The sequence below is a fragment of the Stenella coeruleoalba genome (genome assembly GCF_951394435.1).
Source record: "Stenella coeruleoalba genome assembly, chromosome: 3".
NCBI classification, from domain to species: Eukaryota; Metazoa; Chordata; class Mammalia; order Artiodactyla; family Delphinidae; genus Stenella; species Stenella coeruleoalba.
The window spans coordinates 97,601,770-97,628,078 of NC_137148.1; the positions used below are offsets into that span (position 1 = coordinate 97,601,770).

Consider the following 26,309-nt stretch of genomic DNA (forward strand, 5'->3'; position numbering starts at 1 on the left):
GAATTCTAAAGCTACAACTGGTCAAGCAGTTTGTTGTTGATACAGGAACAGATAGATTAGGGTCCAGGGTTAGACCCAATTATACATGGAGATTCAGTATATAAGGTGGCATTTTACATCAGTGGGGCAACTTGCTAGCTCTGTGGTGGAGAAAATGACGTTAGAATCTCTTTCATACTTTGCACCAAAATAAATTTCAAAGGAAGAAGAAGCAATATCTATACAATGAAAAAATTTTAGAAGAAAATATCGGTGAATTGTCATAGTTTAATACTACCATGTCCAGTATGATAGCCTCATTTCACTTGAGCCCTTGAAATATGGCTAGACTTAACTGAGATGTCCTAAAAGTATGAAATGAACACTAGATTTCAAAAACTTTGCACAAAGAAAAAAATGTAAAACTCTTATTAAATTTTAATTGATTACACATTAAAATGATAATATTTTTGATATATTGGATTAAATAAAATATACTTAATTTTACCTGTTTCCTTTTACTTTTTTAAATGTCACTACTAGGAAATTAAAAATATTGGGCTAACATTTATCATTTGTGTTCTATCACTGTTGGATGAGAAGTGCTATTTTAGAGTTATGGAAAAAATTTCTAAGTATGACACCAAAAGTAGAAACTGAAAGGAAAGAAAAGGAAAAAATTAATAGTTTTGTGTATCAATAAAAAATTTCTGTAAAGCAAAAAGACCATAAGGAAAAGAACCAAAAACTTGTTGGGAAATATGTGCAATTTTGGGTTAATGCCTTTTTTAAAAGGAGGTCTTAAAAATTAACTAGAAAATAACATATCTCAAAAGTAAACAAAAATGGACAATGAAGAGAAATTTTTTTTGAGAAAAATTTTAAACAGTAGTACATATGAGTAATGAGCATATTAAGAGTTGATTGACTTCACTCAAAATCATAAAGAAGAGAATGAATAATACCTATTACGAGTGAGTGGAGGAAAGGTATTCTTATATACTCTTAATAAGGGCATACAATTGGTATCATCTTTCTAGAGATCAATTTGGAAGTATGAATCAACAGGCTTAATTTTTCTTATGCCCTTTAGATAGCAAGTCCAAGTTTCTTTCATTCATTCAACAAATATTTGTTGAGTGCTTATCATGTTCCAGACAGTGGTAAAAGCGCTTAGAATATAGCTGTGAACACATAGGGGGAGATAGACAATACACCAGTAAATCAGTATGACAGGATGTTAGGAATGGCATTCTTCCTGAGTCAGTTTTACATATTTTTAAAATTCTTATTTTATTTTTTAAAATTTTGGCTGTGTTGGGTCTTCGTTGCTGCGTGCGGGCTTTCTCTAATTACGGCGAGCGGGGGCTAGTCTTCATTGCAGTGCACTGGCTTCTCATTGCGGTGGCTTCTCTTGTTGCGGAGCACGGGCTCTACTCGTGCAGGCTTCAGTAGTTGTGGCTCGCAGGCTCTAGAGCACAGGCTCAGCAGTTGTGGTGCACGGGCTTAGTTGCATGTGGGATCCTCCCAGACCAGGGCTCGAACCCGTGTCCCCTGCACTGGCAGGTGGATTCTTAACTACTGCGCCACCCGGGAAGTCCCCTGAGTCAGTTTCATATGAAGCAGTAAAGGGTACAAATCAGATACCAAAGTCAGAGTAAGGCAGACCTCCTATATGTATAGAATATACAAAGGAGATTTCAAAGGAGCTGGTTCTGTGTTATTTTGCACCCCCTCAGCCAGATCATGGGTGTTAAAAAGGGTTTACATGTAGAGAGGAAATAAGATTTTGCAAAGATAGTTCTTTAGAAAGAGCTAATGGGGGAGAGAAGAACAAAGAAGTGCTATAGTGCCTTCACTGCAGATCTAGTAAGGGGATTCCTTGGGTTGAACTGAGAATTTGAAATGTATTTCTTGCATTTGGGAGAGGGGAAGGATATTAAGTTAAATCATAATCAGAGTTATACAGTGGGAACTTGGACTAGACATACTAATTGTTTATTTGAGGTGGTTTGTTATTTAAGTAAGCAATAAAGCCTTGGACTAGAAACTATGCCAGTTTTATTTTAGAATCAACTGAAGATTACACTAACTGGAATACATTTCAAAGTTGGGTTTGATCATACATTTGTGGTGCATTTAGAACACTGCTAATACCTGTTAGATGAGGACCAGTAGGTACGATAGAGAATAATTAAGTAGGGTAGGGGGAAGAAGAGTAGAGGTGACATTTGAGTATAGACCTGAAGGAAGTGAGTGAGTAAGCTATGTGTGTGTATCTTCTGGTGAAGAACGTTGTAGGAGGAGGGAACTAGTGCAAGGCTCTGAGGTAAAAGTGTATGTTACCTTGTGGCTGGAGTAAAGTGAACAAAGTGAGGAGTAATAGGGGAGTCAGGAGTCAGCTTATAGGTTATTGTGAAGCTTTTGCCTTTTATTTTGAGTGAGTTGGGAAGGCCTTGGGGGTTTTAAGCAGAGGGTGTGTTGAGATCTAGTGGATTGGCCAAAAAGTTCGTTCGGCTAGTGAATACGTTCAATAAAGTTCTTCGTGAAAATGAAAAATGTCTCTTATTTTTACTTAAAACCAAACGAACTTTCTGGCCAACCCAGTAATTCTCTTTTAAAAGAACTGCTTTAGCTACTGTTTTAAGAAAAGACTGTAGGGGCAACAAGGTCACAATCATGGAGACCAGACTTTTAATTATTTGTTTTAAAGATGTCCTTAGGATTAACCAGATGCATAAAAATGTGTGTGCAAAAATGTTCATTGTACTACTTAATGTTCATGACATATTTTAAAATAAATATTACAAAGCAGATTGTAAATATGGCATCAGTTTCCATCTCCTTCCCCACACCCTTCCACAGAAAGCAGATGGAGAGGGAATATGGAAGAGGTCTGGAAGTCAGTGTATTAAAATGTTAACAGTGATTTTGCATGAGAATGAGTGTTGTGGTATTGGTGAAGCTATGGATGATTTTATTTTCTTCCTTTCACCCATTTGTATCAATATTTTCTCTTATGTATTTGTAACATTTAAAATCAGGGAAGGGACTTCCCTGGTGGTCCAGTGGTTAAGACTCTGCGCTCCCAATGCAGGGCAGCTGGGTTCGATCCCTGGTCGGGGAACTAGATCCCACATGCCGCTATTAGGAGCCCGCATGCCGCAACTAAAAGATTCCGAGTGCCACAACTAAAGATCCTGCACGCGGCAACGAAGATCCTGCGTGCCGCAGTAAGACCCGGCACAGCCAAACAAACAAATAAGCAAACAAATATTTTTTAGAAATCAGGGGGAAAAAGTTATTTTTATTTGGAATGAAATGTGACAAAATATCTCTTTGGCCTGCTTTACAAATAAATTTAGGATGAATCTATCTAAGCATGAACTTGGGTAAAGAAAAGGAAAGCAATCACAGTGAGAAGTGTCTTGAGATTAGTATATACAGGTAGCCAGAAGGGAAGGTGATGAAGGGAAATGAGCCAAAGCTCCTTGGAGAAGAAAAGACAACTATGTACCAAGTATGTTGGTGAACTTGGAAGGCCGAATCCATGATAGTTGCAAGTCTCCCATTAACCCATACATAATCTTTAATTATGCAAATGCTGCCTTAAGGCAGAATTCATTTTAAAATACTGATTTACTGTCCTTGTAAATGTATGCTGGAATATAAGTATCTATGGCTCCGGAAATTAGGTTTCCAGATTAAAAAATGAAACCTTTCTTTCTCACATTCTAAGGGAATGAGACCTATGGCTCTTTTGTCTTAAGCTTTGAAGACTGACAAGTCAGGGCTTCCCTGGTGGCGCAGTGGTTGAGAGTCTGCCTTCCGATGCAGGGGACACGGGTTCGTGCCCCAGTCCGGGAAGATCCCACAAGCCGCGGAGCGGCTAGGCCTGTGAGCTATGGCTGCTGAGCCTGCTCGTCCGGAGCCTGTGCTCCGCAACGGGAGAGGCCACAACAGTGAGAGGCCCGTGTACCGCAAAAAAAAAAAAAAAAAGACTGACAAGTCATTCCTTACATGATTCTTATGCATGGATATTTTTACATAAAAAATAATTTTTATATTTAATATTAAGTTTTCTATTTTTTAATTTATTTTATATTTATGAGATATAAGCGAGTGTGAAACTTGTTTTATCACAAAATTTTCTATTTGAAGCAAATTGCTAAATATAGTTTAGAGAAGTAATGTTGCATTCTCTTATTTAATTTTCCTTGAAAATTATTTCTTGTCTGTTTAATTTACAGAACTGCTTCCCAAGTTCATTTAATGAAGTTTTCACCAGATGGAGAATTTTTTGCCACTGCTGGGAAGGTAATTTGTAAAAATACTATTGTCAAGTTGTGTTTATGGTATAGTTTGAAATGTCAAAAAAAATTAGCTGGCTTCATTAAGTTGAAAACATTTTCTGTTAAAAATGTTAAGTAGCAAAAATTGGCTAAATATAGTGTTAAAGGCAGTATGGTATAATTGAAACAATGTAGATCAAAGGTAGATCTGGGTATAAATTTGCCATTTACCAACTGTTTGATCTTGGGCAAGTAGTTACTCTCTTTGAGCCTTGGTTTTCTCATGTATAAACTGAGGATGATAGTACCCACCTCATAGGTCGTTGATCATCAGATTAGTTTAGACAGTGTATGTAAAGTGACTGGCACAGAGTCATGGATGAAGTATACTGTCAATAATCAACTATAACTACTGTTTATGTTATCTTTTAGCTGACAGCTATATTAGGCTGTATTTACAGTAAAAGAATTTACAGACTTTCTAGAAGGACATTTGTAACTTTTTTTTGTTATTACCTGTTTATTTTAGAATAATGTATTCCCTTGAAATTATTTTATTTTTAATCATTGGTTCACAGAGCACTTTACATACAACTAATAGTCTGAAGTTATTGTTCCCATGGCTCAAAACCTGCAGACTAAGAATATGAGATATACCTTAAACCCTCAGTGAGGTTTTTTTAGGATAAAAGTAGAGCTGTTTAATCTAATTGACTTTACAGTCAGCTTTGGGAATGCAATTAATAGCTTAAGAACAGAACCTGGTACGTGCTAGTCTCTCTTGTTCTTGCTTTCCTTCTCAAATTAGGAGATGCAATTTTGATTGTGCTTAGAATATTTTACATAGTAGTAGTTGCTAACTAGTTATCATCAACATTTTCTTTGAACATTCACATGGTAATTTATAAAAACTGTGTTTTCAAAAATCACCAGTCTTTTGAAGTCTGCTAATGGTAATGCTTTCTTATTTGGTATTTGGCTAAGTGGGCACGTGAAGCCCTAACTTCATCTTTAGGTCTTTCCTAAATGACTTTATTTTCCATACCAAATGGTAACTAGCATTTTCCTTGAACCAACCCTTGCAAAATACACACATCCACACACATTAATTCTTAAAGAACAGTTAAGGAATGCTAGTAGAAAAGTATCAGAATCAGAGATTTTCTTCCTAATTTCTCCATGCCCAACTCCTCTTCACATCCCTAAGTTCCTTTCATTGGGGAGAAAAATCTTACTTTTGGTATTTGACTTAACCTTTAATTTAATTCTGATCTGGATGTTTTTTGTTTTTTTTTTCCCCTTAGGATGACTGTCTTTTAAAGGTATGGTATAATGTAGAAAACTGGCGGACATCTGTTACCTCTCCAGATAAAAGTTCAGAAAAACAATCCCAAGGAGAAATTGACTTTTCTTTTGTATATCTGGCCCATCCTCGAGCTGTAAATGGATTTTCCTGGCGTAAAACAAGCAAATATATGCCTAGGTCAGTGGATTAGTCATTTTTCCCATGTATTAAGAGAACATCATCTTTGTGACTTTGACTGCTTTTCTCACTTTGAGAATCATTCCTTTAGGATTTTTGCCTATGAAGATTCAAGTAATACTAGATCGTTCTTGGACTGCAAACCTCTGGCCACCGGTCAACTATGGTTGACGCTTAAGAGGAGAGCCATATGAAAGGATAATTTACCTCTAGATCAGATATCTTTAAGTGACAGAGTTGTGCATCGTTTTCTTCTCTATGTTATGTATCCAATTCTTTCATCTCTTAATCATTCTCCAAATTGCCATTTGCATCAACTTTTTCACATTTCACTCCCTTATCTTGTCCCTTCTATATCTCCTCTGGTTTCCCTTTTTTTTTTTTTAATTAAAAAAAGAAAGGCTTTATTGAGAACATATACCATAAGACCTCAAATATTTCTTTAACTGCACCCAGCATCTCTGAGAAGTGCATGGGTTAATACATTATGATGCCGTAAACTATTAGTTTAACCTACACATGCATGCACAAACACACCTGTTAGTACTTCTCTTTTTTCCTGTAGTCCTTGCAAGACTTGATAATCCTGTTGAATTTTTGCCTATATTTAGTAAGTTACAGAGCTATTGTATTACTTAAGTATAGGTAGAAATCCTTTTTGTTCCACATGGCCATTTTCAATTTGGCCACACTATGGATCAGTACAGGTTTTCCCTTATCTTTTTGTCATCTGAGATGTCTTAAGCTGATCCATGGTAGCATACCTAGATCATTTGTTGACTTTAGTTTTGCTCTTCTGAGCCAGCAGAGTATACCTAGATTTTTTAAAAATTATTTTAGACGTTTTTTAGAGCAGTTTCAGATTCACAGCAAAGCTGAAGGGAAGGTACAGAGATTTCTCACATAATCCTGTCCCCCACATATGCACAGCCTCCCCCATTATCAACATCCTCCACCAGAGTGGTACATTTGTTACAGTTGATGCTTATTTCAACACATTATTTTCACTTAAAGTTCATAGTTTACTTTGTGGTTCACTCTTGGTGTTGTACATTCGATGGGTTTGGATAAGTGTATAATGGCATATATCCATCATTGTTATACCTAGACTTTTTTGAGCTATTTTGGAGTGCAGTAGTTACCATTCTTCCTACCTCAGTCCTACAGTCTAACAAAGCATAGGAGTAGGACACTGTAGGTACAGTGATGGTTCTTTTGTTAGAAGTATGTTTCACAGTTTTTGGGCCAAGGGAGAGTGGTGTGGGCAATCTGTATTGTTAGCAAAAGCACCTTTACTCCAGCTTCACTTTGAGAACTGTTGCTCTAGTACCTCTGAGATCATTGCCCACACGTATAAAAACGTGTTTAGAATAGAATGAGCTATGACAAATGTAAAGTAAAAATAGCTGTCATCACAAACTGTTAACCTTTTAGAACTATCACAAGATTACATTATTTCGGAGGCTGATTTCTTCTTCTATTCCAGGTATTTTCATATGCAGCCAGTTAGACCACCAGAATACTAAAAATGATGCTTGTGAAATATTTTATCTTTTGAGAGAGGACAGTCACATCTACTCCTGACCTAGTTCACTTAGTGTTGGCAAAAGTGATCACGGTGGATACAGAGGCAGTACCTTAAACTGGGGCATTACGAATGCCCAATGACAGCAAAAAGGCATATTAAGGGTTTTTTTTTGCCCTGCTTATTTTATTTCTTATCAACTAAATTCTGCAACATAGGGAGCTGATACAGAGCTAGACTTTTCTGTTAGTTACGGCATCTTTTCAAGGTTTCCAGAATTTCATTTTTGGATCCATTTCACTAAAGAACCAGCTAATCTCCCTTAGTTCTTTTAGTTTTCATTTTTGTTTCACCAGCTGCCTGCAGATATATAGTGGGAAGGCTGACCCTTTCTCATGAGGATGAAAGAGATCCCATCAAAGATCATTATCCTTTCTGATATGGAATCTTAAAATTAAGATGCTTAACCAGATGGTAATACTTTATATAAAGGGCCTGCTGGCTTGAGAGAGAAGAATGGGGAAGTGTTTGTAATGGGCATGTACTTCTTTACAAGTTAAAAATTGTTGTATGTAGGACAGGTTAGGAGGTCTGGTTATATCCCCCTAAAACGTCCAAAAGTTGGTTCTACATAACTAGTTTCAAAAGCATCTTAGCCTTTTGTTGCATCAACATAGGGCAGCTAAATAAAATAAAATTAAAAGAAAAAAGATAGGACAGCTGTTGCAGACACTTACCCATCACATGGTTGCCCATATAAGGTCATTCATTTATATATATATATATATATATATTTTTTTTTTTTTTTTGGTTGGGAGGGAGAGTGCTACACCTGAATATGATATGCTTATTGGAGAGAGAATAAGATACCTTGATGAAGTGAGGAAGGGGGGAGGTATTGCCTGAGCAGTGCCTCAAATACATCTGGATATTTCTTCTATGCCATGCTTATATTACCTGCCAGCTGTTTGTAAGGCGTGGCATTATTTGTAAGGCATGGTATCCTGAAGAGAGTCACGTGGGGTCGAAGCCCTGTCCATGCTTCTGAGTTTTGCAACTTTTTAGCTTGCTTTGTTGGTCTTGCCTAAGTTCTGTACCTCTCCTGATTGCTGTCTGTTCAGGCCTTTAGTCTCCTATCTTCTGCTCTTTCTTTATAAGCCTTCCCATTCTGCCATTTACTGATTGGCACTATGAACCTTGAACTTCCATATTGCCTTTTTGTATTTTCTTCTGTTTCTGTTTATTTTTAATCTCATTGCTACTGCTTGTGTGTATTTAAATGTACTAGAGAGAAACTAAGAGAGGGAAGGAGGGGAGGAAAAGGTCAGAGGGAGATAGAGGGAAAAAGAGGGAGAAAAATGAAGGAGGAAGAGGAGGGAGAGGCATAAGGCTGGGGAAAGGAAGGAGAAACAGAGGGTTTGGAAAGGTAAGAAGAAGGAGGGGCCCTAGGAAGGGGGTAGCGGTGAGAGGTAGGAGAGGTGGAAACGGAGGGTGGGTTGGAGAACGTGAGAAGCAGAGAATTATAGGAGAAAGCAGAGGGAGAGAAGCCCAGAGTAGATGGAAAGGGGAGAAAAGTAGGGGAGTATACACAGAGGGGGAGGGGAAGGGAGGGAGGTGTTAAAACAGAGGAGGGAATCTGAAGGAGAGAGCTACCAAGACAAAGAAAGCTGTTCTCCCTTTTCTTCCCCTTTGCTATTGTTCTTAAATCAAGTAGATAACGTTTGTTTTAAAAAGTGACTACTACGGAATATTTTAATTTTTTTCTTTAACTTACTGGGTTACTTGATAGAAACCTACTTACTGATTGTTCTCTTTTAATCAGATATGTTTGAATAAGTGTCTGTTAGAGGATATTGCAACTATTTTTTTTTTTTTTAAATTTCCTGGGTTATCCAGTAGAAAGGTAGTCTTACTTAATAGGGTTTCAGCCTTTGAGCTCTTGATGCTTGTGGGGTTTATTAACATATATGTAATTGTTTTGTTATTATTTTGTGGGGTGGCAAGACAGTAAATTCACTGAAAGTCAAAAATGACTAATGAAGGAGGTGGCTAAAAAATCATGAATTTTTCTATTGCACTTGACTGCTTTTGTCATATGTTAGGCAAGGAAAGAGTAAGTGTACTGGTTACTTTAGCTTATTAGTGACAAGTGCATGTACCTTTACAGGAAGTAAAAATGAAGCATTGTGAAATAATTCAAATAAACATCCACTGAATAAATCAGAAAATTTTAATAGAAGAAGTCAGGTTTTTTCCTTGTTTATTAACTGAGCAAGTATGGTATGATTTCAGTTTTTGTTCTTTAGATGTAAGAAGAATCTTAGACTACTGAAACAGGAACTACTGAGTTCCAGGCAGAAAAGAATAGGTTAGCAAGCATTTGCTGTGATGAAATCAAATACCCAACTCAGTTGTAATGGCTTTGACTAAATACACTACATAAATGTATATTGACATTTTCTTCACTGATACCTTAGTTGTGTGCATTTAAATAATTATAGAAACATTGTAGAATGTGATACTGTGGGAAATTTATACTTTTGCCTCTAAAATCTTTTTATTCCTTAGGGCTTCTGTATGTAATGTACTGTTGACTTGCTGCAAAGATAACATATGTCGTCTTTGGGTAGAGACATTTTTACCAAATGATTGTTTGCTCTATGGAGGTGACTGCAGCCATTGGACTGAACCAATTAATTTAACAAATAACTTCAAGAGAAATGCTTCCAGTAAAGAACGAGTTCAGAATGCTTTAGATGTGAGTGTTTTTGTTAGATGTTATTTCCTACAAGTTTTAAAATCTTTCGTACATGGCCTTTTTTGTAACATTCATCTTAATTAATATTCAAAGTCATGAATAGTTATGAAAAAACATATATGTCTTAGGAAAACAGTTCTGAGAAGATTTTCGGGTGTTTTTGGGTTCAACAAGTTTTCTTAAGGATTTTGCCTAGCATAAAACTGCCTATAACAGTTAACCTTTGGTTAACTGATGATAACAAAAGGATGATTATACTTGATTTAGCTAAAATAACGTAAATTAAGATCTGAGAATGCAAAGATTTGACTGTAAAAATAATTTATTATTTTTCTTTCTTTAGAGCTTGGGGTGTTCGTCCTGTCATAATTACAGGAATGATTAGAGTAGTTTATCAGATTCTGTTCTACATTTGTTATCTTCCAAATCTCCAAGAACTTGAATTATTTACCTTACTAATTAAGATTGTATGGAAAGTAAAAGCCAGTTTTTGGTGTTGGGGGTAATTCAACATAGACTAGTTAACACAGATTCTTCTTATTATTTTCTTAATATTGAAAACAAGAAAGTGACCTAAAAATGATTTATCTTTGAATGTTTTGTATGAATATGGAACCACTATTTCTCAAATTTAGATAGTATTCTAGTGACACAGAATATCATTAAGTATATATTGTGTAGAGACTCAACCACTGATAGAATGGTTATGTGTAGTAATAGTTGAAAGAAGTCCTTGACTAGGAATCTGAAGACCTTTGTTTCACTTTTAGATGACCTTGTGTTCTCTATAAACTATTTTATCATATGAAAGATGAGAATAACAATATTTGCATTGTCTGCTTTATGGGTCAAATGAGATGATCTCTGTGAAAGTGCTTTGCAAACTATGAAATATCATCCTAATGTATCATGGTAGTTTTATTCAGTGCTTTGTGGTCATAGGAAGTAAACTGAGGATACGAAGAGAACAGTATACATAGGGACATCATTTTCCACACACACATTGTAAACTTTTTTAAGTTTAGGAAATTAATTCTCAGAAAATATTAAATAAAAATTTAAAGTATTGTGTGATGGTTAAAAGAAGAGTCAAGCAGTTTAAGTTCCAGGCTTATTCCAGGTTTCAATTTTGCTGTACAAAAGTACTGCAAGAGGGCTTCCCTGGTGGCGCAGTGGTTGAGAGTCCGCCTGCCGATGCAGGGGACACGGGTTCGTGCCCCGGTCCGGGAAGATCCCACATGCTGCGGAGTGGCTGGGCCCGTGAGCCATGGCCGCTGAGCCTGCGCTTCCAGAGCCTGTGCTCCGCAACAGGAGAGGCCACAACAGTGAGAGGCCCGCGTACTGCAAAAAAAATAAATAAATAAATAAATAAACAAAAAAAAAATACTGCAAGATATTTGTACATATAAACTTATCTGAAATAGGATATATGTACTATCTAACAATCATTATGTAACCTATACATATATGCTTATGACAATACAGGCATTAGTTTTACTTTGTTTTGCATTGTTTGACTTTGTTTTTATTCTCACAGGTAAATCTGAAACATTTTCGTAGAGGTCGGAGGAGATCACTTGCACTTGTAGCACATACTGGATACCTGCCACATCAGCAAGATCCTCATCATGTTCACAGGAACACTCCACTGCATGCCAATGCACTTTGCCACTTTCATATTGCAGCCAGCATCAACCCAGCCACGGGTAATAAAGCACTGTTCAGAAAATGTTTTTCAAATTGAGTAGATTGATTTTTATAACCAATAAGTTATACTTTTACTTTTTTAATAAGTAAAAAATTGTAGGTGACTTTCTTAGCTAACTTTTCATTTTAGCCAGCTCACTGATTATAGAAAAAGAAGTTTTTATTTACTTGTTTGCTTCTTAAGTCTGTGATTTGGTCTGTAATTTTAGATCTTGATAAGTCATTGAGATTCTGTATTTGATATCTGAGATTTGAGCTAATACATAACAAAGAGGTTAACACCTCAGAGTAGTATTTTATAATTATTGTATAGTTGTTCAAACGAAACCAATGTGTTTCGTACTTGATCTTTGGAGCCATTTCAGAAATAGGGCAGAAGTATGTAGAAATTATAACTGGAAGAATTAAGAAACTTATCACTGTAGTCAAATAGGTACTATGAAACAGACTGAAAGATCTAGAATACCTGGGTTTATCTATGAATTTGAAGACTGAAGTGTTTATCATTTTAGTAAATATTTTCTGTGAGTTTAAAAACCAAGTGGTCACAGTTGGGGGCATTTAAAGTGGAACCTTAGAATATTACTGGGAAAAAAGTTAAAAATAATATTTGCACATGATAAATGCCATCTGTACAGGAAGTGTAAAGTAAAATCCTCCTTTTACCTCTATTCCACCCTAGTCTTCCTTCCCAGAAGATAACCACTGTTGATGAGTTTTTATGTATTTTGAGATATTCTTAAACATAAATTAAGCATAACCTATTTCCATATAACACACTGGATTGCATTCTTCAAGAAACATAGCAATAAATACAGTCCATTAGTTACTTGAATCAAAGTGAGAAGTACTTTGATAAGTTAAAAAGTGCTGAGATACCTGTGGTAGGAATAAAGAGTATTTGCTGATTTTTAAAATTTTATATGGTTAACTACAGTCCCAGCTCTAAAAGAATCCAAAATCCATGAGCCATGAAAATGTAAATGGGAGAATATTGAATTATTTTTATTAAAAAATTGTTTTATTACCTTATCAAAAAATGTACATTGTCAGCACTTATAGTATCCAGAGGCAACTCTAGGTCAGTGGAATAATTTTGAAAGTCTTTGCTGAGTAAAGGACAATATTTTGAGAATAAAGAAAGCTTGAATTCTGACTTTAATGGAAAAGGCTGAGGTATTATGAAAAAAATAAACCCTAAGTTCCTGTGTAACATCTCCCTGACTACCTTCCAATAAGGAAAACTCTAAAACCTTTCTTTAGATTGTGGGTCCCTAAGAAAAATTCATATATGTAGGGCAAATCAAAGCAAAATAATAATATTAGGAGCTATATTAGACCTTGTGAAAACTCCTTTCCCTAAATTAGGTCTGTTAGAATGACTTTCCTGCAAGGCCCAACTCAGATATGGCTTCACTTATTTGTCCATCAATGGAAAATGATACAGGAGAGGAGTTCATAATAGCGTGTTCTCTTAGTTCTAGTTCTTACACGCTTTCCATGAAGATTTCTCATAAAAAATGACTTTATCAGATTCTTTGGGTGAGGTCAGGAGGCAAAGGAAATGTGAGTCTTTTCAGCCAGAATGCTTCTGCTAAAAGTCAGCATAAGCCCCTAATTGTGTGTACTTTACAGCTAGGCCTGTGATCTACTTTAGGCATTGCTTATATCTTCTGAGTTGATTGTAAGTTGAAAATCAGAAAATGCTACCCATTAAGTTTTCTTGGGGACACTCTTTCAAACCCTAACACTATTGTGTATCTACCTAGGAACAGTGGGATTGGCAGTTCAGCCCCTCAAGGGTTTTATTGGGTGTTTAGTCTGTGCCAGTATAGGAACTGGAGATAGTGGTAGGAACTGGAGGTACAGTAGTGATCAAAACAGTGTGGTCCTTGCTCTTAGGAAGCATATAACTAGGTAGGAGATAGGTAAATATTAATCAAATAATTATACTAATGAATATATAATAATAAACAGAGCGCTTGGATTAGATAATATCCATCAACTCTTAGAACCCAACGCCAATTAGAAGGGACAGAAAAAAGATTCTTTTTTTTAACATCTTTATTGGAGTATAATTGCTTTTCAATGGTATGTTAGTTTCTGCTTTATAACAAAGTGAATCAGCTATACATATACATATGTCCCTGTATCTCCTCTCTCTTGCGTCTCCCTCCCTCCCACCAGGAAAAAGATTCTTCTATCCTTTCTTTTACCATTCATGCCCTATAATACTGTTCCTATGGGTGTCCATCAATAGACGGTATTTGAACAAATACTTAAAATTGTTTATATTTCCTTTTAAAAAAAATCAGTAGATTTGCTCTGGAGAAAATTATTTACCTTCGCTGAATCCATTCCAGCCTATAATGTTCAGCAGACACCAGCATGATCTAGATTTGGATTTTATTTAATAATGATAGACAAATTTTTCTTTACCTCTATTAAGTTAGGATTGTCATTTTTCACAATTTACTCTGAATTTGTACTTCAGTATACTTAGCAATGATTTCAAAAGTAATACCAAGGAACAATTTTTTGTAGCTGAGTTGGCTTGTCTTGAATGCTTTTCTTGAATATAAGGGAACCTCAGTTTCATACTTTCTAACTTCAATCTTGATGCTAATAAATAAGCAGTATCTATCTTAGAATTAGATAGGTAGGTCATGAAAAAAGTTAATATGAGGATCTGTTAAGTAAAAGAAAGTTGTTGCTGTTGAGATAAACATATCACTGGTTCCTTTGACAACTTAATGATGGCATTTTTAATGGTAGATCAGGTTAAAATATATTTCTAACCAAAGTTTCTATACAAATTAAGAAGACTACCCTATTAACATGTCTGCAAATTATAGACATATTTCTTAATGAGAATATTTTTTAAAATTATAGAAAAAAATGTATATGTATGTATATATAAATAAGTTACGGTATATAATGTAGAATTTTATTTCCTTTACAGTAAGTGTTTTAAATTTACCATGTAAGTCTGTTTTCATGAATAATAATTGTGTGAACCATTATACTGTGAGTCTTATTTATAGGTTAAATAAAATGTATGGCAGAGGTTTAAAGATAAATGTAACAGTAAATAATAAAAATAAGAGACATGGATGTTTTATATGCTAGCATAATAGAAATTTTAATATTTTTTTGTTGTTGTTCTTTATAGACATTCCACTTCTTCCTTCTATTACGTCTCTGAGTCTAAGTGAAAATGAAGAGAAGAGTGGACCTTTTGTGGTACACTGGCTAAACAATAAAGAACTGCATTTTTCTTTGTCCATGGAAGTCTTTTTACAACAACTTAGAAAAAGTTTTGAGCAACCATCTTCTGAGATGAGTGTAGAAGACTCTAATCAGGCAGATGTAAAATCTGATGAAGGTAAAGCTTTAAGGATAAAAATTATAAAGTTTTATTTAAAATAGCAAAGATTTTTATATTATGGTAACACCAGCTACTGTTAGAAATAACCTTCAAATTGCAGTGGCTTAATACAAATTTGGACTAGCTTATTTAATAATCCAATGTAGATGTTCCTGTTCCAGGTGGCTTCTTTCCTGATGATGATGTAGGGACTTAGACTTCTCCATACTTATGCTTCTGTCAGCCACTAGGGTCTTGCTACTTAGAGGACTATCTGCAGACTAGCAGCATTGTCATTATTAGGAATGTACAATCTCAGGCTCCACCTGGAGCTACAAGAATCTGTAATTTAATGAAATTCCCAGATGAGTTATATGTATATTAAAGTTTGAGAAGCAGTACACTAGGGCCTTAAGGTTTGCATTCAGCCTCAGTCAAGTAGAGAGAGAAATCAAAAATGTTTTTGTTATTTGTTTTAATTACAAGATTGCAGGTTCCCCTTTAAAAAAAATTTAAATTAAACAATACAGGCGTGTATAAAGTTTCCATATTGTTAAGTTTGATAAGTGTCCTTCCAGATTTATTCTTTTCTATGCTCACACAAATATATGCATAAAGGTAGTTTTTTAAGAGTTGTACTATGGGAGTTCATTTTTCAATGAAAATAGTGTGCTGCAGCTTGCTTTTTAAATTCAGTAACAGGCACTTTTCTTTCTTATTTTTAACAGCTCCTGAGTCAAGAGACTCAAGAGAAAACTTAAGCATTTTTTCTGATGATAGCCATTTAAATTGATTTAAATTGTTTTTCACTATATACTGATAATGGTAGAGTAACACATCTCTTCATCTTTGTGTGAATTTTTCTGTAAGGTAGATTCCTAGATGGGGAATTAGCATAGTGTATAAGCATTTTTAAATTTCAATAAATTCTGTCAGATTACCCTCTAGTAATGTTTTACCAGTATATGTTCCCTCTAAGTATATGCAGATATCCTTTTTTCACATCCTTGCCAACACTGGATCTTTTTATTTTTTGGCTGTTGATATGGACAAAATGGTGTCTTGTTTTACTTTGAATTTTCTTGAGTTAAATTGAGCAGAATTATGTTAACCCTTCTGTGGTTTGCCTCTTCGTGCCTTTTGCCTAATTTTCTGTTGAGTTATTTTTCTTTTTCTTAATGATTTTATGTCTTGACTAATTTTTAAAATCTGGTAAACAAGCTAACATTTTTTGATAGTCTCTTAAGAAAGGCTTTGTATTCCTAACCAGGAATAGGGGCTTGGATGTAGAGGTCAGAATATACATATTTATTTGTATTAATAAGTTGGCATGTGTTGAAGGAAATCTGGAAATTAGGCACTATAAAATGTATTTCTTTAAAATAGTTTCTTTAAGGTGTCATATCAGTTATAAATGCTTACACCTAGAGGATGGCTAGTGTGGTTGACTTAGGTTTTATGAATCTGACATTATAAAGAAAGTACAAATTACATTCCAATACTATATTTTAAAAATTCAGCCTAATTTCAACTCCCTCATGTTAACATGAGCAAAACTAGGGTCCAGAGAAGTACTGTGTCTTACTTCTAAGTAGTTACTTGTGGTACATCTGGGTTTGGAAACCAGTTTACCTACTTTCCAGTCTAGTATTAGTCCTTCTACTAATAATCCACTGAATCAGCCTTATAGGCCTTCTGAGTACTGAGTTAACTCCGTGGCCTTATATTCCTGGAGCAAAGTTATTTTTTAAAGGGAACCCCATTTCTTGTTTATATGAAAACTTGTTTTTCATTTTGAATGCATTTGTAAAGATATTTCTTAATTTTTAGTAGTAGCTTGATTGTATTTACTTGGTTCATGAACCCTTTTGCTTATAGAGATCGATGACGGTATTGATGATCTGAAAATAAATCTTGAAAAGAAGGAATTGGGCAGTGATAAATTGGTACCAAATTCAAGTTCTGTACCATTACCATCAGCTGCCATTGATCATCAGATTGAAGTACTTCTGTCTGAATGGAGTAAAAATGCAGACATGCTATTCAGTATTCATCCCATGGATGGTTCTTTGCTGGTTTGGCATGTGGATTGGCTGGATGAATACCAGCCTGGTATGTTTCGTCAAGTACAGGTATTATTTTTATGATCTCTGGAGAGCTACTTGTTAAATGTGGGTACTGTTTTGTAAAACCTCTTTATATAATTTCATGAATTCTAATGCTACTTTCTTTCTTCTAGGTGTCCTTTGTTTCCAGAATTCCTGTAGCTTTCCCCACAGGTGATGCAAACTCTCTCTGTAAAAGCATAGTGATGTATGCCTGTACCAAGAATGTTGACTTGGCTATTCAGCAAGGGAAACAAAAAACTTCCAGCCTGACACGTTCCACATCAATGCTTATATCTTCTGGTCACAGTAAATCAACTAATAGTTTAAAATTAAGCATTTTTACCCCTAATGTTATGATGATTTCAAAGCATGCTGATGGCTCCCTGAATCAATGGCTTGTCAGTTTTGCCGAGGAATCTGCCTTTTCTACAGTTCTCAGTATTTCCCACAAATCCAGATATTGTGGTCATCGCTTTCATCTTAATGATTTAGCTTGTCACTCAGTATTACCATTATTGCTGACAACGTCACACCATAACGCATTAAGGACACCAGATGTTGATAACCAAAAGGAACCTTATGGTGCTGTGAATATTGAAGAATGTTCTTTGGCACAACAGAATAAAAGCACTATTGACATGGCCTTTCAGGATCCCAATGCAGTTTACAGTGAGCTTATTCTTTGGAGAGTTGATCCAGTTGGGCCATTGTCTTTTTCTGGAGGTGTTTCTGAGCTTGCCCGGATTAATTCTCTTCATGTTTCTGCATTTTCCAATGTGGCATGGCTGCCCACTCTTATACCCAGTTATTGTCTAGGTAAGAATTCTGATTTTTATTTAAGAACTTGAGATTTTCTGACATTATTGCTTAAGGGTTAAATTTCAAATGTTTTTAAAATACATCTAGGTGCATACTGCAACTCTCCTAGTGCATGCTTTGTAGCAAGTGATGGACAATATCTGAGATTATATGAAGCAGTTATTGATGCCAAGAAACTTCTATATGAGCTTTCCAATCCTGACATTTCTGTAAGTAAATGGCTTTTGAAGCTAAGAATATAAATGTTTTTAGATACTTTATACTTATTGGGCATGTTCTAGAATTGTGACATATAATTTGTAATAAAATGTATATTTTTTAGTAATTTTTTTCACATTTTACTCTTACAGTGATTCTAACCTCCTTTAAAAAGAAACCATATCTTTCATTCATTCCAAAAGTAGAGTCTAGTGTCCTACAATATGTGTTTCTGTTGTACTTTTTTTTTTTTTTTTTGTGGTACGCGAACCTCTCACTGCTGTGGCCTCCCCCGCTGCGGAGCACAGGCTCCAGACATGCAGGACCAGTGGCCATGGCTCATGGGCCCAGCCGCTCCGCGGCATGCGGGATCCTCCCAGACCGGGGCATGAACCCGCGTCCCCTGCATCGGCAGGTGGACTCCCAACCACGTGCCACCAGGGAAGCAAGCCCACTGTTGTACTTCTTTGCTCAGAGATAAATGGGGACTACTGACAGTGTATGGAATTATGTTGGTTCATCTGCAGGTTTTTTTCTAGGCAAGGGAAGCTGAAATAACAGGAGTGGAATTTTAATCTTAACCAAGAGGAAAGAGCTTTCAGCTTGGTTGCACTACAGGCAGGAGTTTTTTCAACACCATTGCAAACAAAGCTTTTGTCTTATGACAGAGGGCACTTGTTCCTGTGCCCAACTAATAGCAACCCACCATCTGCATTGTCTCAGCACCTCCAAAAGCCAGTATTTCCATTCTTTTGGTTTTTGCGTTTTTAAATATGCCCTGAGGTAACTTTCAGCCATACTGAGCTTCCTGTTTAAGAGAGTCAAACTGTCCTCTCAACCATCAATTAATGTCTTTGTTAATGCTCTGGTTACAGAATTGCATAGGTGTCAGTGGTCTGCTCCCATCTTGATTTTTCCCTGTTACTTTTATTGCATGGTTTTACAGAATACAAAGTTTTTCAAAACATATATAGTGTTAAATTAGAAACGTATATTTCTCGAGGGCCTTCTATTTTTCAGGAATTGTTTTAAGTGCTGGAAATTTAGATGTGAGCAAAACAGACAAAAGTCTAAGCTTACATTCTAGTGAAAGAATATAGAAAAAAGGTAAAAATATATTAATAAATACTTTGGAGAGAAACAATGTTGCAGAAGTAGTATGGAGTGCCAAGTAATTGCTGGTCGGGGAAAACCTCACAGAAGTGGTGCCATTTGAGTAAAGACCTGAAGGGAGATAAAAGAGCTACCTATATCGATATGTAGAGGGAAGAGTATTTCAGGAAGAGCCAGTGTAAAGATCCTGAGGCCAGAGCATGTTTGGTATGTAAGGAACATCAAGGAGGCCATTGTGGCTGGTGCAGAATAAGTGAGGTGGAGAGTAGTCAAAAATAAAATCAGAACGTGAGCCTGGCCAGATTGTATTGAGAGTAACTTTGACTTTTACTCTGAATGACATAATAACTAGTGAAGATAATGACAGTGATATGGTCTGACTTAGGCTTTAAAAGGATCACTCTGGTTGTTATATAGATTAGACATGGGAAGCAGAAGTGTTATCAGAGAGAACAATTCAGGAAGCTATTACAGTCGTCTAGGAAAGAATCAAAGGGGTTTAGAGTGGTAGGAAATGGTGGTGATAAAGATGCTAAGAATTGGTCAAATCTGGATGTGTTTTGAACATTGAATAGTAAGGATTGGACTGGATATGGGGTTTGTGTGACAAAAAGAAGATGACTCCCAAAGTTTGCCTTGAGATGAGAAGTATAAATAGCAGTTTTGGGGTTTTTTTTTTTTGGCCACGCTGCCTGCCATGTGAGATCTTAGTTCCCTGACCAGGGATTGAAGCTGTGTTCCCTGCATTGGAAGTGTGGAGTCTTAACCAGTGGACTGCCAGGGAAGTCCCTAAACAGCAGATTTTGAGGAGCAGGGCGATTCAAGAGCCGGGCTTTAGACATGTTAATTTTGAAATGCCTGTTTGATATCCAAGAGATCTAGTAAGCTAGTCTCTGGAGTTTTGAGGGAGGCCTGGTCTGAAGATAGAAAATAAGTAGTTGTCAGAATATAAAGTTGTGGAGCTGAGTGAGATCACTGAGGGAGAGACTATAGCTGGAAAGTAGAAATGATAGGAGGATTGAACCCTGGGGCATTCCATTGCTAAAAGTGAGGTGAGCGTGGTGTATAATGGAAGCCAAAATGAAGAAAATTATTTCCAGGAGGAAGGAGTAATCAACAGAATCAAATGCTGCTGATGGATCCAGTATGATGAACATTGAATTTAACAACGTGTGCTTGACTAGAGCAGTCAGGAGATAAGTGGCTCAAGAAATCAGCATATGTAAATAGTATGTTAACTTGTTTCTTTAGCTTTCTTTGTCAAAATTAATGCTTAAAAAACCTTGATTCTTAGAACATTTCCATGAGATTGAAGTCAGTCTTTCACACTTATAAATATAAAATACTTTTTTTCCCCTTAACAATTACCAAGCATTGCTTTTGGTTTTCTCTGCACCAGCTGAGCTGTAACTTTCTTCATTCCTGTGTAATTGCTTTGTAAAATAGTAAAATGTTTATAATGAAAAGGACTTGTGAATTTATTTAGTCTCACCTGAACTTATTTATTATTTGTCTGTTATGCCTGAAATTTTATGTCATTTGTTACTATTTTTTTTAATTGTTTAATAAAGGAGATATCCATTTTTTCAAAAACAGAAATATGTTGGTGAAGTGTTTAACATCGTAAGTCAACAGTCAACAGCCAGGCCAGGATGCATTATTGCATTAGATCCCATTACCAAACTTGTAAGTATTATTTTTCTGGCCACTTAGCATTAGGTAAATAATATGTATGTCAACTTACATTGGTATTTATTTACATTCAGCAAGGCAGAAAAACCCAACTGCTTCATGTTTTTCAAGAAGACTTCATTTTGAATAACCTTGAGAAGAAAAGACTAGGAAAAGACAGAGTATTATCTGATGCAGGTAAAGAAGAATTTTTCATGAAATAAGAAATAAAATGTAGAGTATGTTAGGCAAAGATAAATTGATATAATATTTACATAATATATAAAGTTATCTCAGCTTTCCATGTTAGTAGTGAAATACACCATTTATACCAACAGGCAGCTCACCTAATGAATTTTCGGAAAAATTCTACCTAATTGTGATAGAGTGCACCCAAGACAACCGTTCATTGTTACACATGTGGAATTTGCATTTGAAGTCCATTCCTGTCTCATTGGGTGAGTTTTTTTTTTTTTTTTAAACTTTAAGTAGGCTTAGGTTAACAAATTATATATGGTTAGATAGTTCAGTGGATATTTTTTAAAGCTGTTTTTATTGAGAGAGGATAATTATAGTTTATTCTGTTAATTAAGAAAAAAACAATTTTCTGATTTTCTTGCCGTAAAGAATCATATTAATATGTTAACTTTTTTGTCTTTTATAAGGTGGTTTTAGATTATAAAATGCAGCAATTGTAATGTTTATAGGGTTTCTCTCCCAGTTTTTGGTTCTTTTTTTATGTTTTATAGATGAAAAAGTAGATACAAAAATATCTGAAGCAGTTTGGCAGCCAGAAGAACATTATTCTTCTTCTCCAGAGAAGATCTTATCCCCTTTTTCACAGAAGTATCAGGCTTGCAGAGCAAATCTCCAGAGTACCAGCAAGTTGACTCTGTCTTCAGAAATGGTTTATAGCCAAGAGTTGCATTTGCCAGAAGGAGTTGAGATAATAAGTGTTAAGCCATCAGCAGGTTTGTAAATTTTGTAAAAGGAGACTAATCAAACTTCATAATGCATGAGTATTTACTGTGTATTTAAAAATAGGTGCAACTCCCAGTTTTAAAATCTACACAGAAACAGAAATAGAAAGAATATCTTTAAGTATCCTAAATTAAAATTTTAAATTTCTCATTACGTTTTCAGATGACTCTGGCATTTGTCAGCCAGTTGTGGTCTTAAATATTGATTTCCAAAACAAATTTTTATTATCCTTTTGTGAAGACAAAGCGAAAGTTTCCAGGGCAGAGATAATAATGGGGTGGCACCTTATTTGCCAGCTTTGATAATGCTGGTATTGGCTGCCTGGAGCTCTGTGCTGTGAAGGATTCTAAGTGTGTAGTTCCTGATATATATATTTGTCATCCTATCCTTAGGGCAGTGGTTCTCAAAATGTGGTCCCCAGACCAAAAGCATCAGCATTGTTTGGGAAGTTGTTAGAAATAATAATTCTTGGGTCACACCCTAGACTTACTAAATCACCAGCTGTGAGGTGGGACCCAGCAGTCTTGTTTTGACAAGCCTTCCAGGTGATTCCAGTGTACAAAAAAGATCAAAGTATCAAGGGTATCATGAAAACCAAGACAAAAATCCATCTTTTTATCACCTAGTTCTTTCATTTTCATAGTCACAGTGTGGGTTTTTGGTCTTCTTTACTTGTCTATCACTTTCGACTAATTACTTTGAATGCTTTTCAGTTTGCCACATTATCAGGTACTTAATCTTTTCTAATTGGTGAAGTTAGCAGGAGTATTAACAGTGTCCTGATAACTTTTACATTCTGGGTCTTTTTTGTGTATTTTAATAAAAGAGGCATCAATGCAAGGCAAGTTAAAGTTTGAAATAGAATGACTTTTGTATTGGCACAGTTTTAAGAGCTGTTATCCTTAGCCAGAGCTGTATAATCTTCACTACTGAATTCTATTAAAAAAAACTATATGGCAGATCTAAGAGAAACTGAAGATGTTTCTAAAAATAATCCTTGGCGCAAGTTGAGTTTGAAAGAAAAGAGAAGTCCTAGGGCAAAGGAAAAAATTTGTTTTGTTTGGCAAAAACAGTAGCATGTGATAACAGCTTTTTTTCCTAGTCTTGAGAATTTTTTTTTTTAACCAAGACTTTTGGGAAGGGTAAGCTCTTTATTCTCTGTTCAGTTCAGAGAAACTAATAGACAGTGTTAATTGTGTCCTTATGCAGTACTGCTAAGTCCTTGAGGACTTAAAGAAAAACTTACGTTGAAATATGCTTTTAAAATATAATAAATGTTCTGTATAACATTTCTGTATTACGATTAGCAGTTTATGTTTAATAGTCTAGGATAGGGATTGGCAAACTATGGGTCACCTACCTTTTTGTAAGTAAGTTTGATTGGAACGTAGCCACACCTATTTGTTTACTTTTGTGTATGGCTGCTTTGTTCTACACTGGTGGAGTTGAGTAGCTGCAACCGGGACTCTGTGGCTAGCAAAGCCTAGTTGTTACTCTTTGGCCCTTTAAGAAAAAGTTTGTCAACCCCGATTTAGGAAATTAAGAGTATGTAATTACATTAAGCCCAAGCAAACATATGTCCCACTTAGGAATCTTCTCAGCGTCATTTATATGAAATACACTTCAATCATGGAGGACTCTTTTAGTACTTAGGTAAGCATGAGCCGTTCACAAAATTGTATTAAAAAATATTATAGAGAAGTAGCCAGTGAATATTGACAAATTTTAAAAAATGTATTGATATCTTTAAAGTGAGATTTATAATAATATATAATGCTAACAAAGAGTTGTGAAAAGAATGCTGGATTGAAAACCAGGACTAGAATTTAGGTTTTCTAATTCTGCCTTAGTCTAGCTATTTGATTTAGGCATAAGATACTTATACATTTAGTCAAGAGTCCTTACTTATAAATTATTACGGAGTTCTCTTTCAGCTCTAGGTTTTGGTAATAATGTCCTTTTTATGTACCTTTTTGACGTCATTAAAAGCATCTTACTGATCTTGCTGATCCTTAAGCTAAATATTGATTGTCATGTTGTTAACACTAGTTCATGCAAAAGACTAAAACCTTTAGTACAAGAAAACAGATTTATTTAACCAAATTTCACATTTTGTTACTGGATTATTTTTGTTTTAGGACATCTGAGTTCTTCTTCCATATATCCCATATGCAGTGCTCCTTATTTATTGGCAACTTCATGCTCAGATGAGAAAGTAAGATTCTGGAGATGTAGAGTAACAGCTGAAGAATCTGCCACTTCAAAGAATGGAGAAATGGATCTTATATACATTTGGGAAGAATGGCCGTTACTTATTGAAGATGGACTGCAGAGCAATAGTAGTATAACTGTACCTGGTAGGCCTATAGAAGTCAGCTGTGCACACACAAATCGTTTAGCAGTAGCATATAAGCAGCCTACGTCTAATAGTAGATGTTCTCAGGACTTTGTGATGCATGTAAGTATTTTTGAATGTGAGTCTACAGGAGGTTCATGCTGGGTCCTTGAACAGACAGTTCATTTAGATGAGTTAAATACAGTGTTGGATTCTGGCATTAGTATTGATAGCAATTTAGTGGCCTATAATAAACAAGAGGTATATTTATCCAGTAAAGAGAGTGTCACATCAAACACAAAGCATTTAGTTCACTTAGATTGGATGTCTAGAGAAGATGGTTCTCATATTCTTACTGTAGGAATTGGATCAAAACTTTTTATGTATGGACCCCTGGCTGGCAAGGTACAAGAACAGACGGGTAAGGAAAGCCTGGCATTTCCTCTCTGGGAAGGTACTAAAGTTGTGCCTCTTTCTAAATTTGTACTGTTACGAAGTGTGGACTTGGTTTCTTCTGTAGAAGGCTCTCCACCTTTTCCTGTTTCTTTATCATGGGTCCGGGATGGCATCCTGGTGGTAGGAATGGATTGTGAAATGCATGTATATTCCCAATGGCAGCCATCTTCTAAACAAGAACCGGTTACAACAGATTCATGCAATGGGAGCACTCCATCTATAATAAGTTTAATAAAACAGAGTAACTCATCAAGTTCTGGATTACATCCTCCAAAGAAAACCCTGACTCGATCCATGACCAGTCTTGCACAGAAAATTTGTGGAAAGAAAACTGCGCTTGATCCTTCTGTGGGTATGGAAGATTCAGGTCTTTTTGAAGCAGCTCATGTTCTTTCCCCAACTTTACCTCAGTACCATCCTTTGCAGCTTTTGGAACTCATGGATCTTGGCAAAGTTCGGAGAGCAAAGGCCATCTTGTCACATCTTGTCAAGTGCATTGCTGGGGAAGTTGTGGCTCTGAATGAAGCTGAATCTAATCATGAACGCCGCTTTAGGTCTCTCACCATCAGTGCTAGTGGAAGCACTACTCGAGACCCCCAGGCATTCAATAAGAGTGAAAATACAGATTATACAGAAATCGATTCTGTCCCTCCACTTCCTTTATATGCCTTACTTGCAGCAGATGATGATAGCTATTACTCATCCTTGGAGAAATCTAGTAATCAGAGTACCTTAAATAACTCAAACCAGTTGTCAAAAGAAAGTTATGATGAGCTTTTTCAGATGTCAGCTTTAATGACTGATAGTCATGTGTTAAAGACAGAAGAAGAAAATACAAAGCCCAGGGTTATTGACCTTTCACAATACAGTCCAACTTACTTTGGTCCTGAGCACGCTCAGGTTCTTTCTGGCCACTTACTTCATTCTAGTTTACCAGGACTCAGCCGGATGGAGCAGATGTCTTTGATGGCTTTAGCAGATACAATTGCAACTACCAGCACTGATATTGGAGAAAGCAGAGACAGAAGCCAAGGTAAAATTAAATTGGGTATAGGATTAGAGGAAAAATTGATGGTAATATTTTTACTTATTTTTTTCACAGAAAATAATCTTAAATAATTTCTGTAAAAATGACAGCCATGAAGGTTTTTAAAATCATCATTGTTGCCTTCACAGTATTTTTAACTTGAATATATATTATTTATCCCATAAATCATACTACTCTGAGAAAGTACACAAAGATTCATTATGCCAAGTCATTTTCACCTGTCTACTTAATAATGTTAAGAATCCAACTAATTGCTTTTGAGTTTAGCAAAAGTTAACATTCTTAATAAATAATTACTTTAGAAACCCCAAAATAAAAGGTGCTTTCTCCTTTATTTGTTTTTCACATTGTAATAATTCACTGTTAATTTGGGTTTTTTAATATTGAGGTTTTAAAAAAATTAACATTAAGGTATACTCCTTCCTAGAATAGCAGCAAGCAAGCCTAATAAAATTAGGTCTTTTCCTCA

The 26,309-nt window shown here is 35.6% G+C and overlaps 1 protein-coding gene across 3 annotated transcripts in view; it reads left to right on the top strand.

The window, feature by feature from the left end:
* Positions 1-26,309, top strand: part of DMXL1 (Dmx like 1) — a 132,935-nt gene that overhangs the window by 33,066 nt on the left and 73,560 nt on the right. For all 3 annotated transcript variants that reach the window (XM_079916175.1, XM_079916173.1, XM_079916174.1), the window contains exons 6-18: positions 4,230-4,296; positions 5,576-5,754; positions 9,848-10,037; positions 11,575-11,743; positions 14,917-15,129; positions 16,990-17,243; positions 17,351-18,035; positions 18,126-18,247; positions 20,946-21,035; positions 21,116-21,218; positions 21,359-21,478; positions 21,770-21,991; positions 24,140-25,825. In XM_079916175.1, coding sequence (XP_079772301.1) covers positions 4,230-4,296; positions 5,576-5,754; positions 9,848-10,037; positions 11,575-11,743; positions 14,917-15,129; positions 16,990-17,243; positions 17,351-18,035; positions 18,126-18,247; positions 20,946-21,035; positions 21,116-21,218; positions 21,359-21,478; positions 21,770-21,991; positions 24,140-25,825 — 4,100 coding nt within the window. The remainder of the gene's footprint in view (positions 1-4,229; positions 4,297-5,575; positions 5,755-9,847; positions 10,038-11,574; positions 11,744-14,916; positions 15,130-16,989; positions 17,244-17,350; positions 18,036-18,125; positions 18,248-20,945; positions 21,036-21,115; positions 21,219-21,358; positions 21,479-21,769; positions 21,992-24,139; positions 25,826-26,309) is intronic.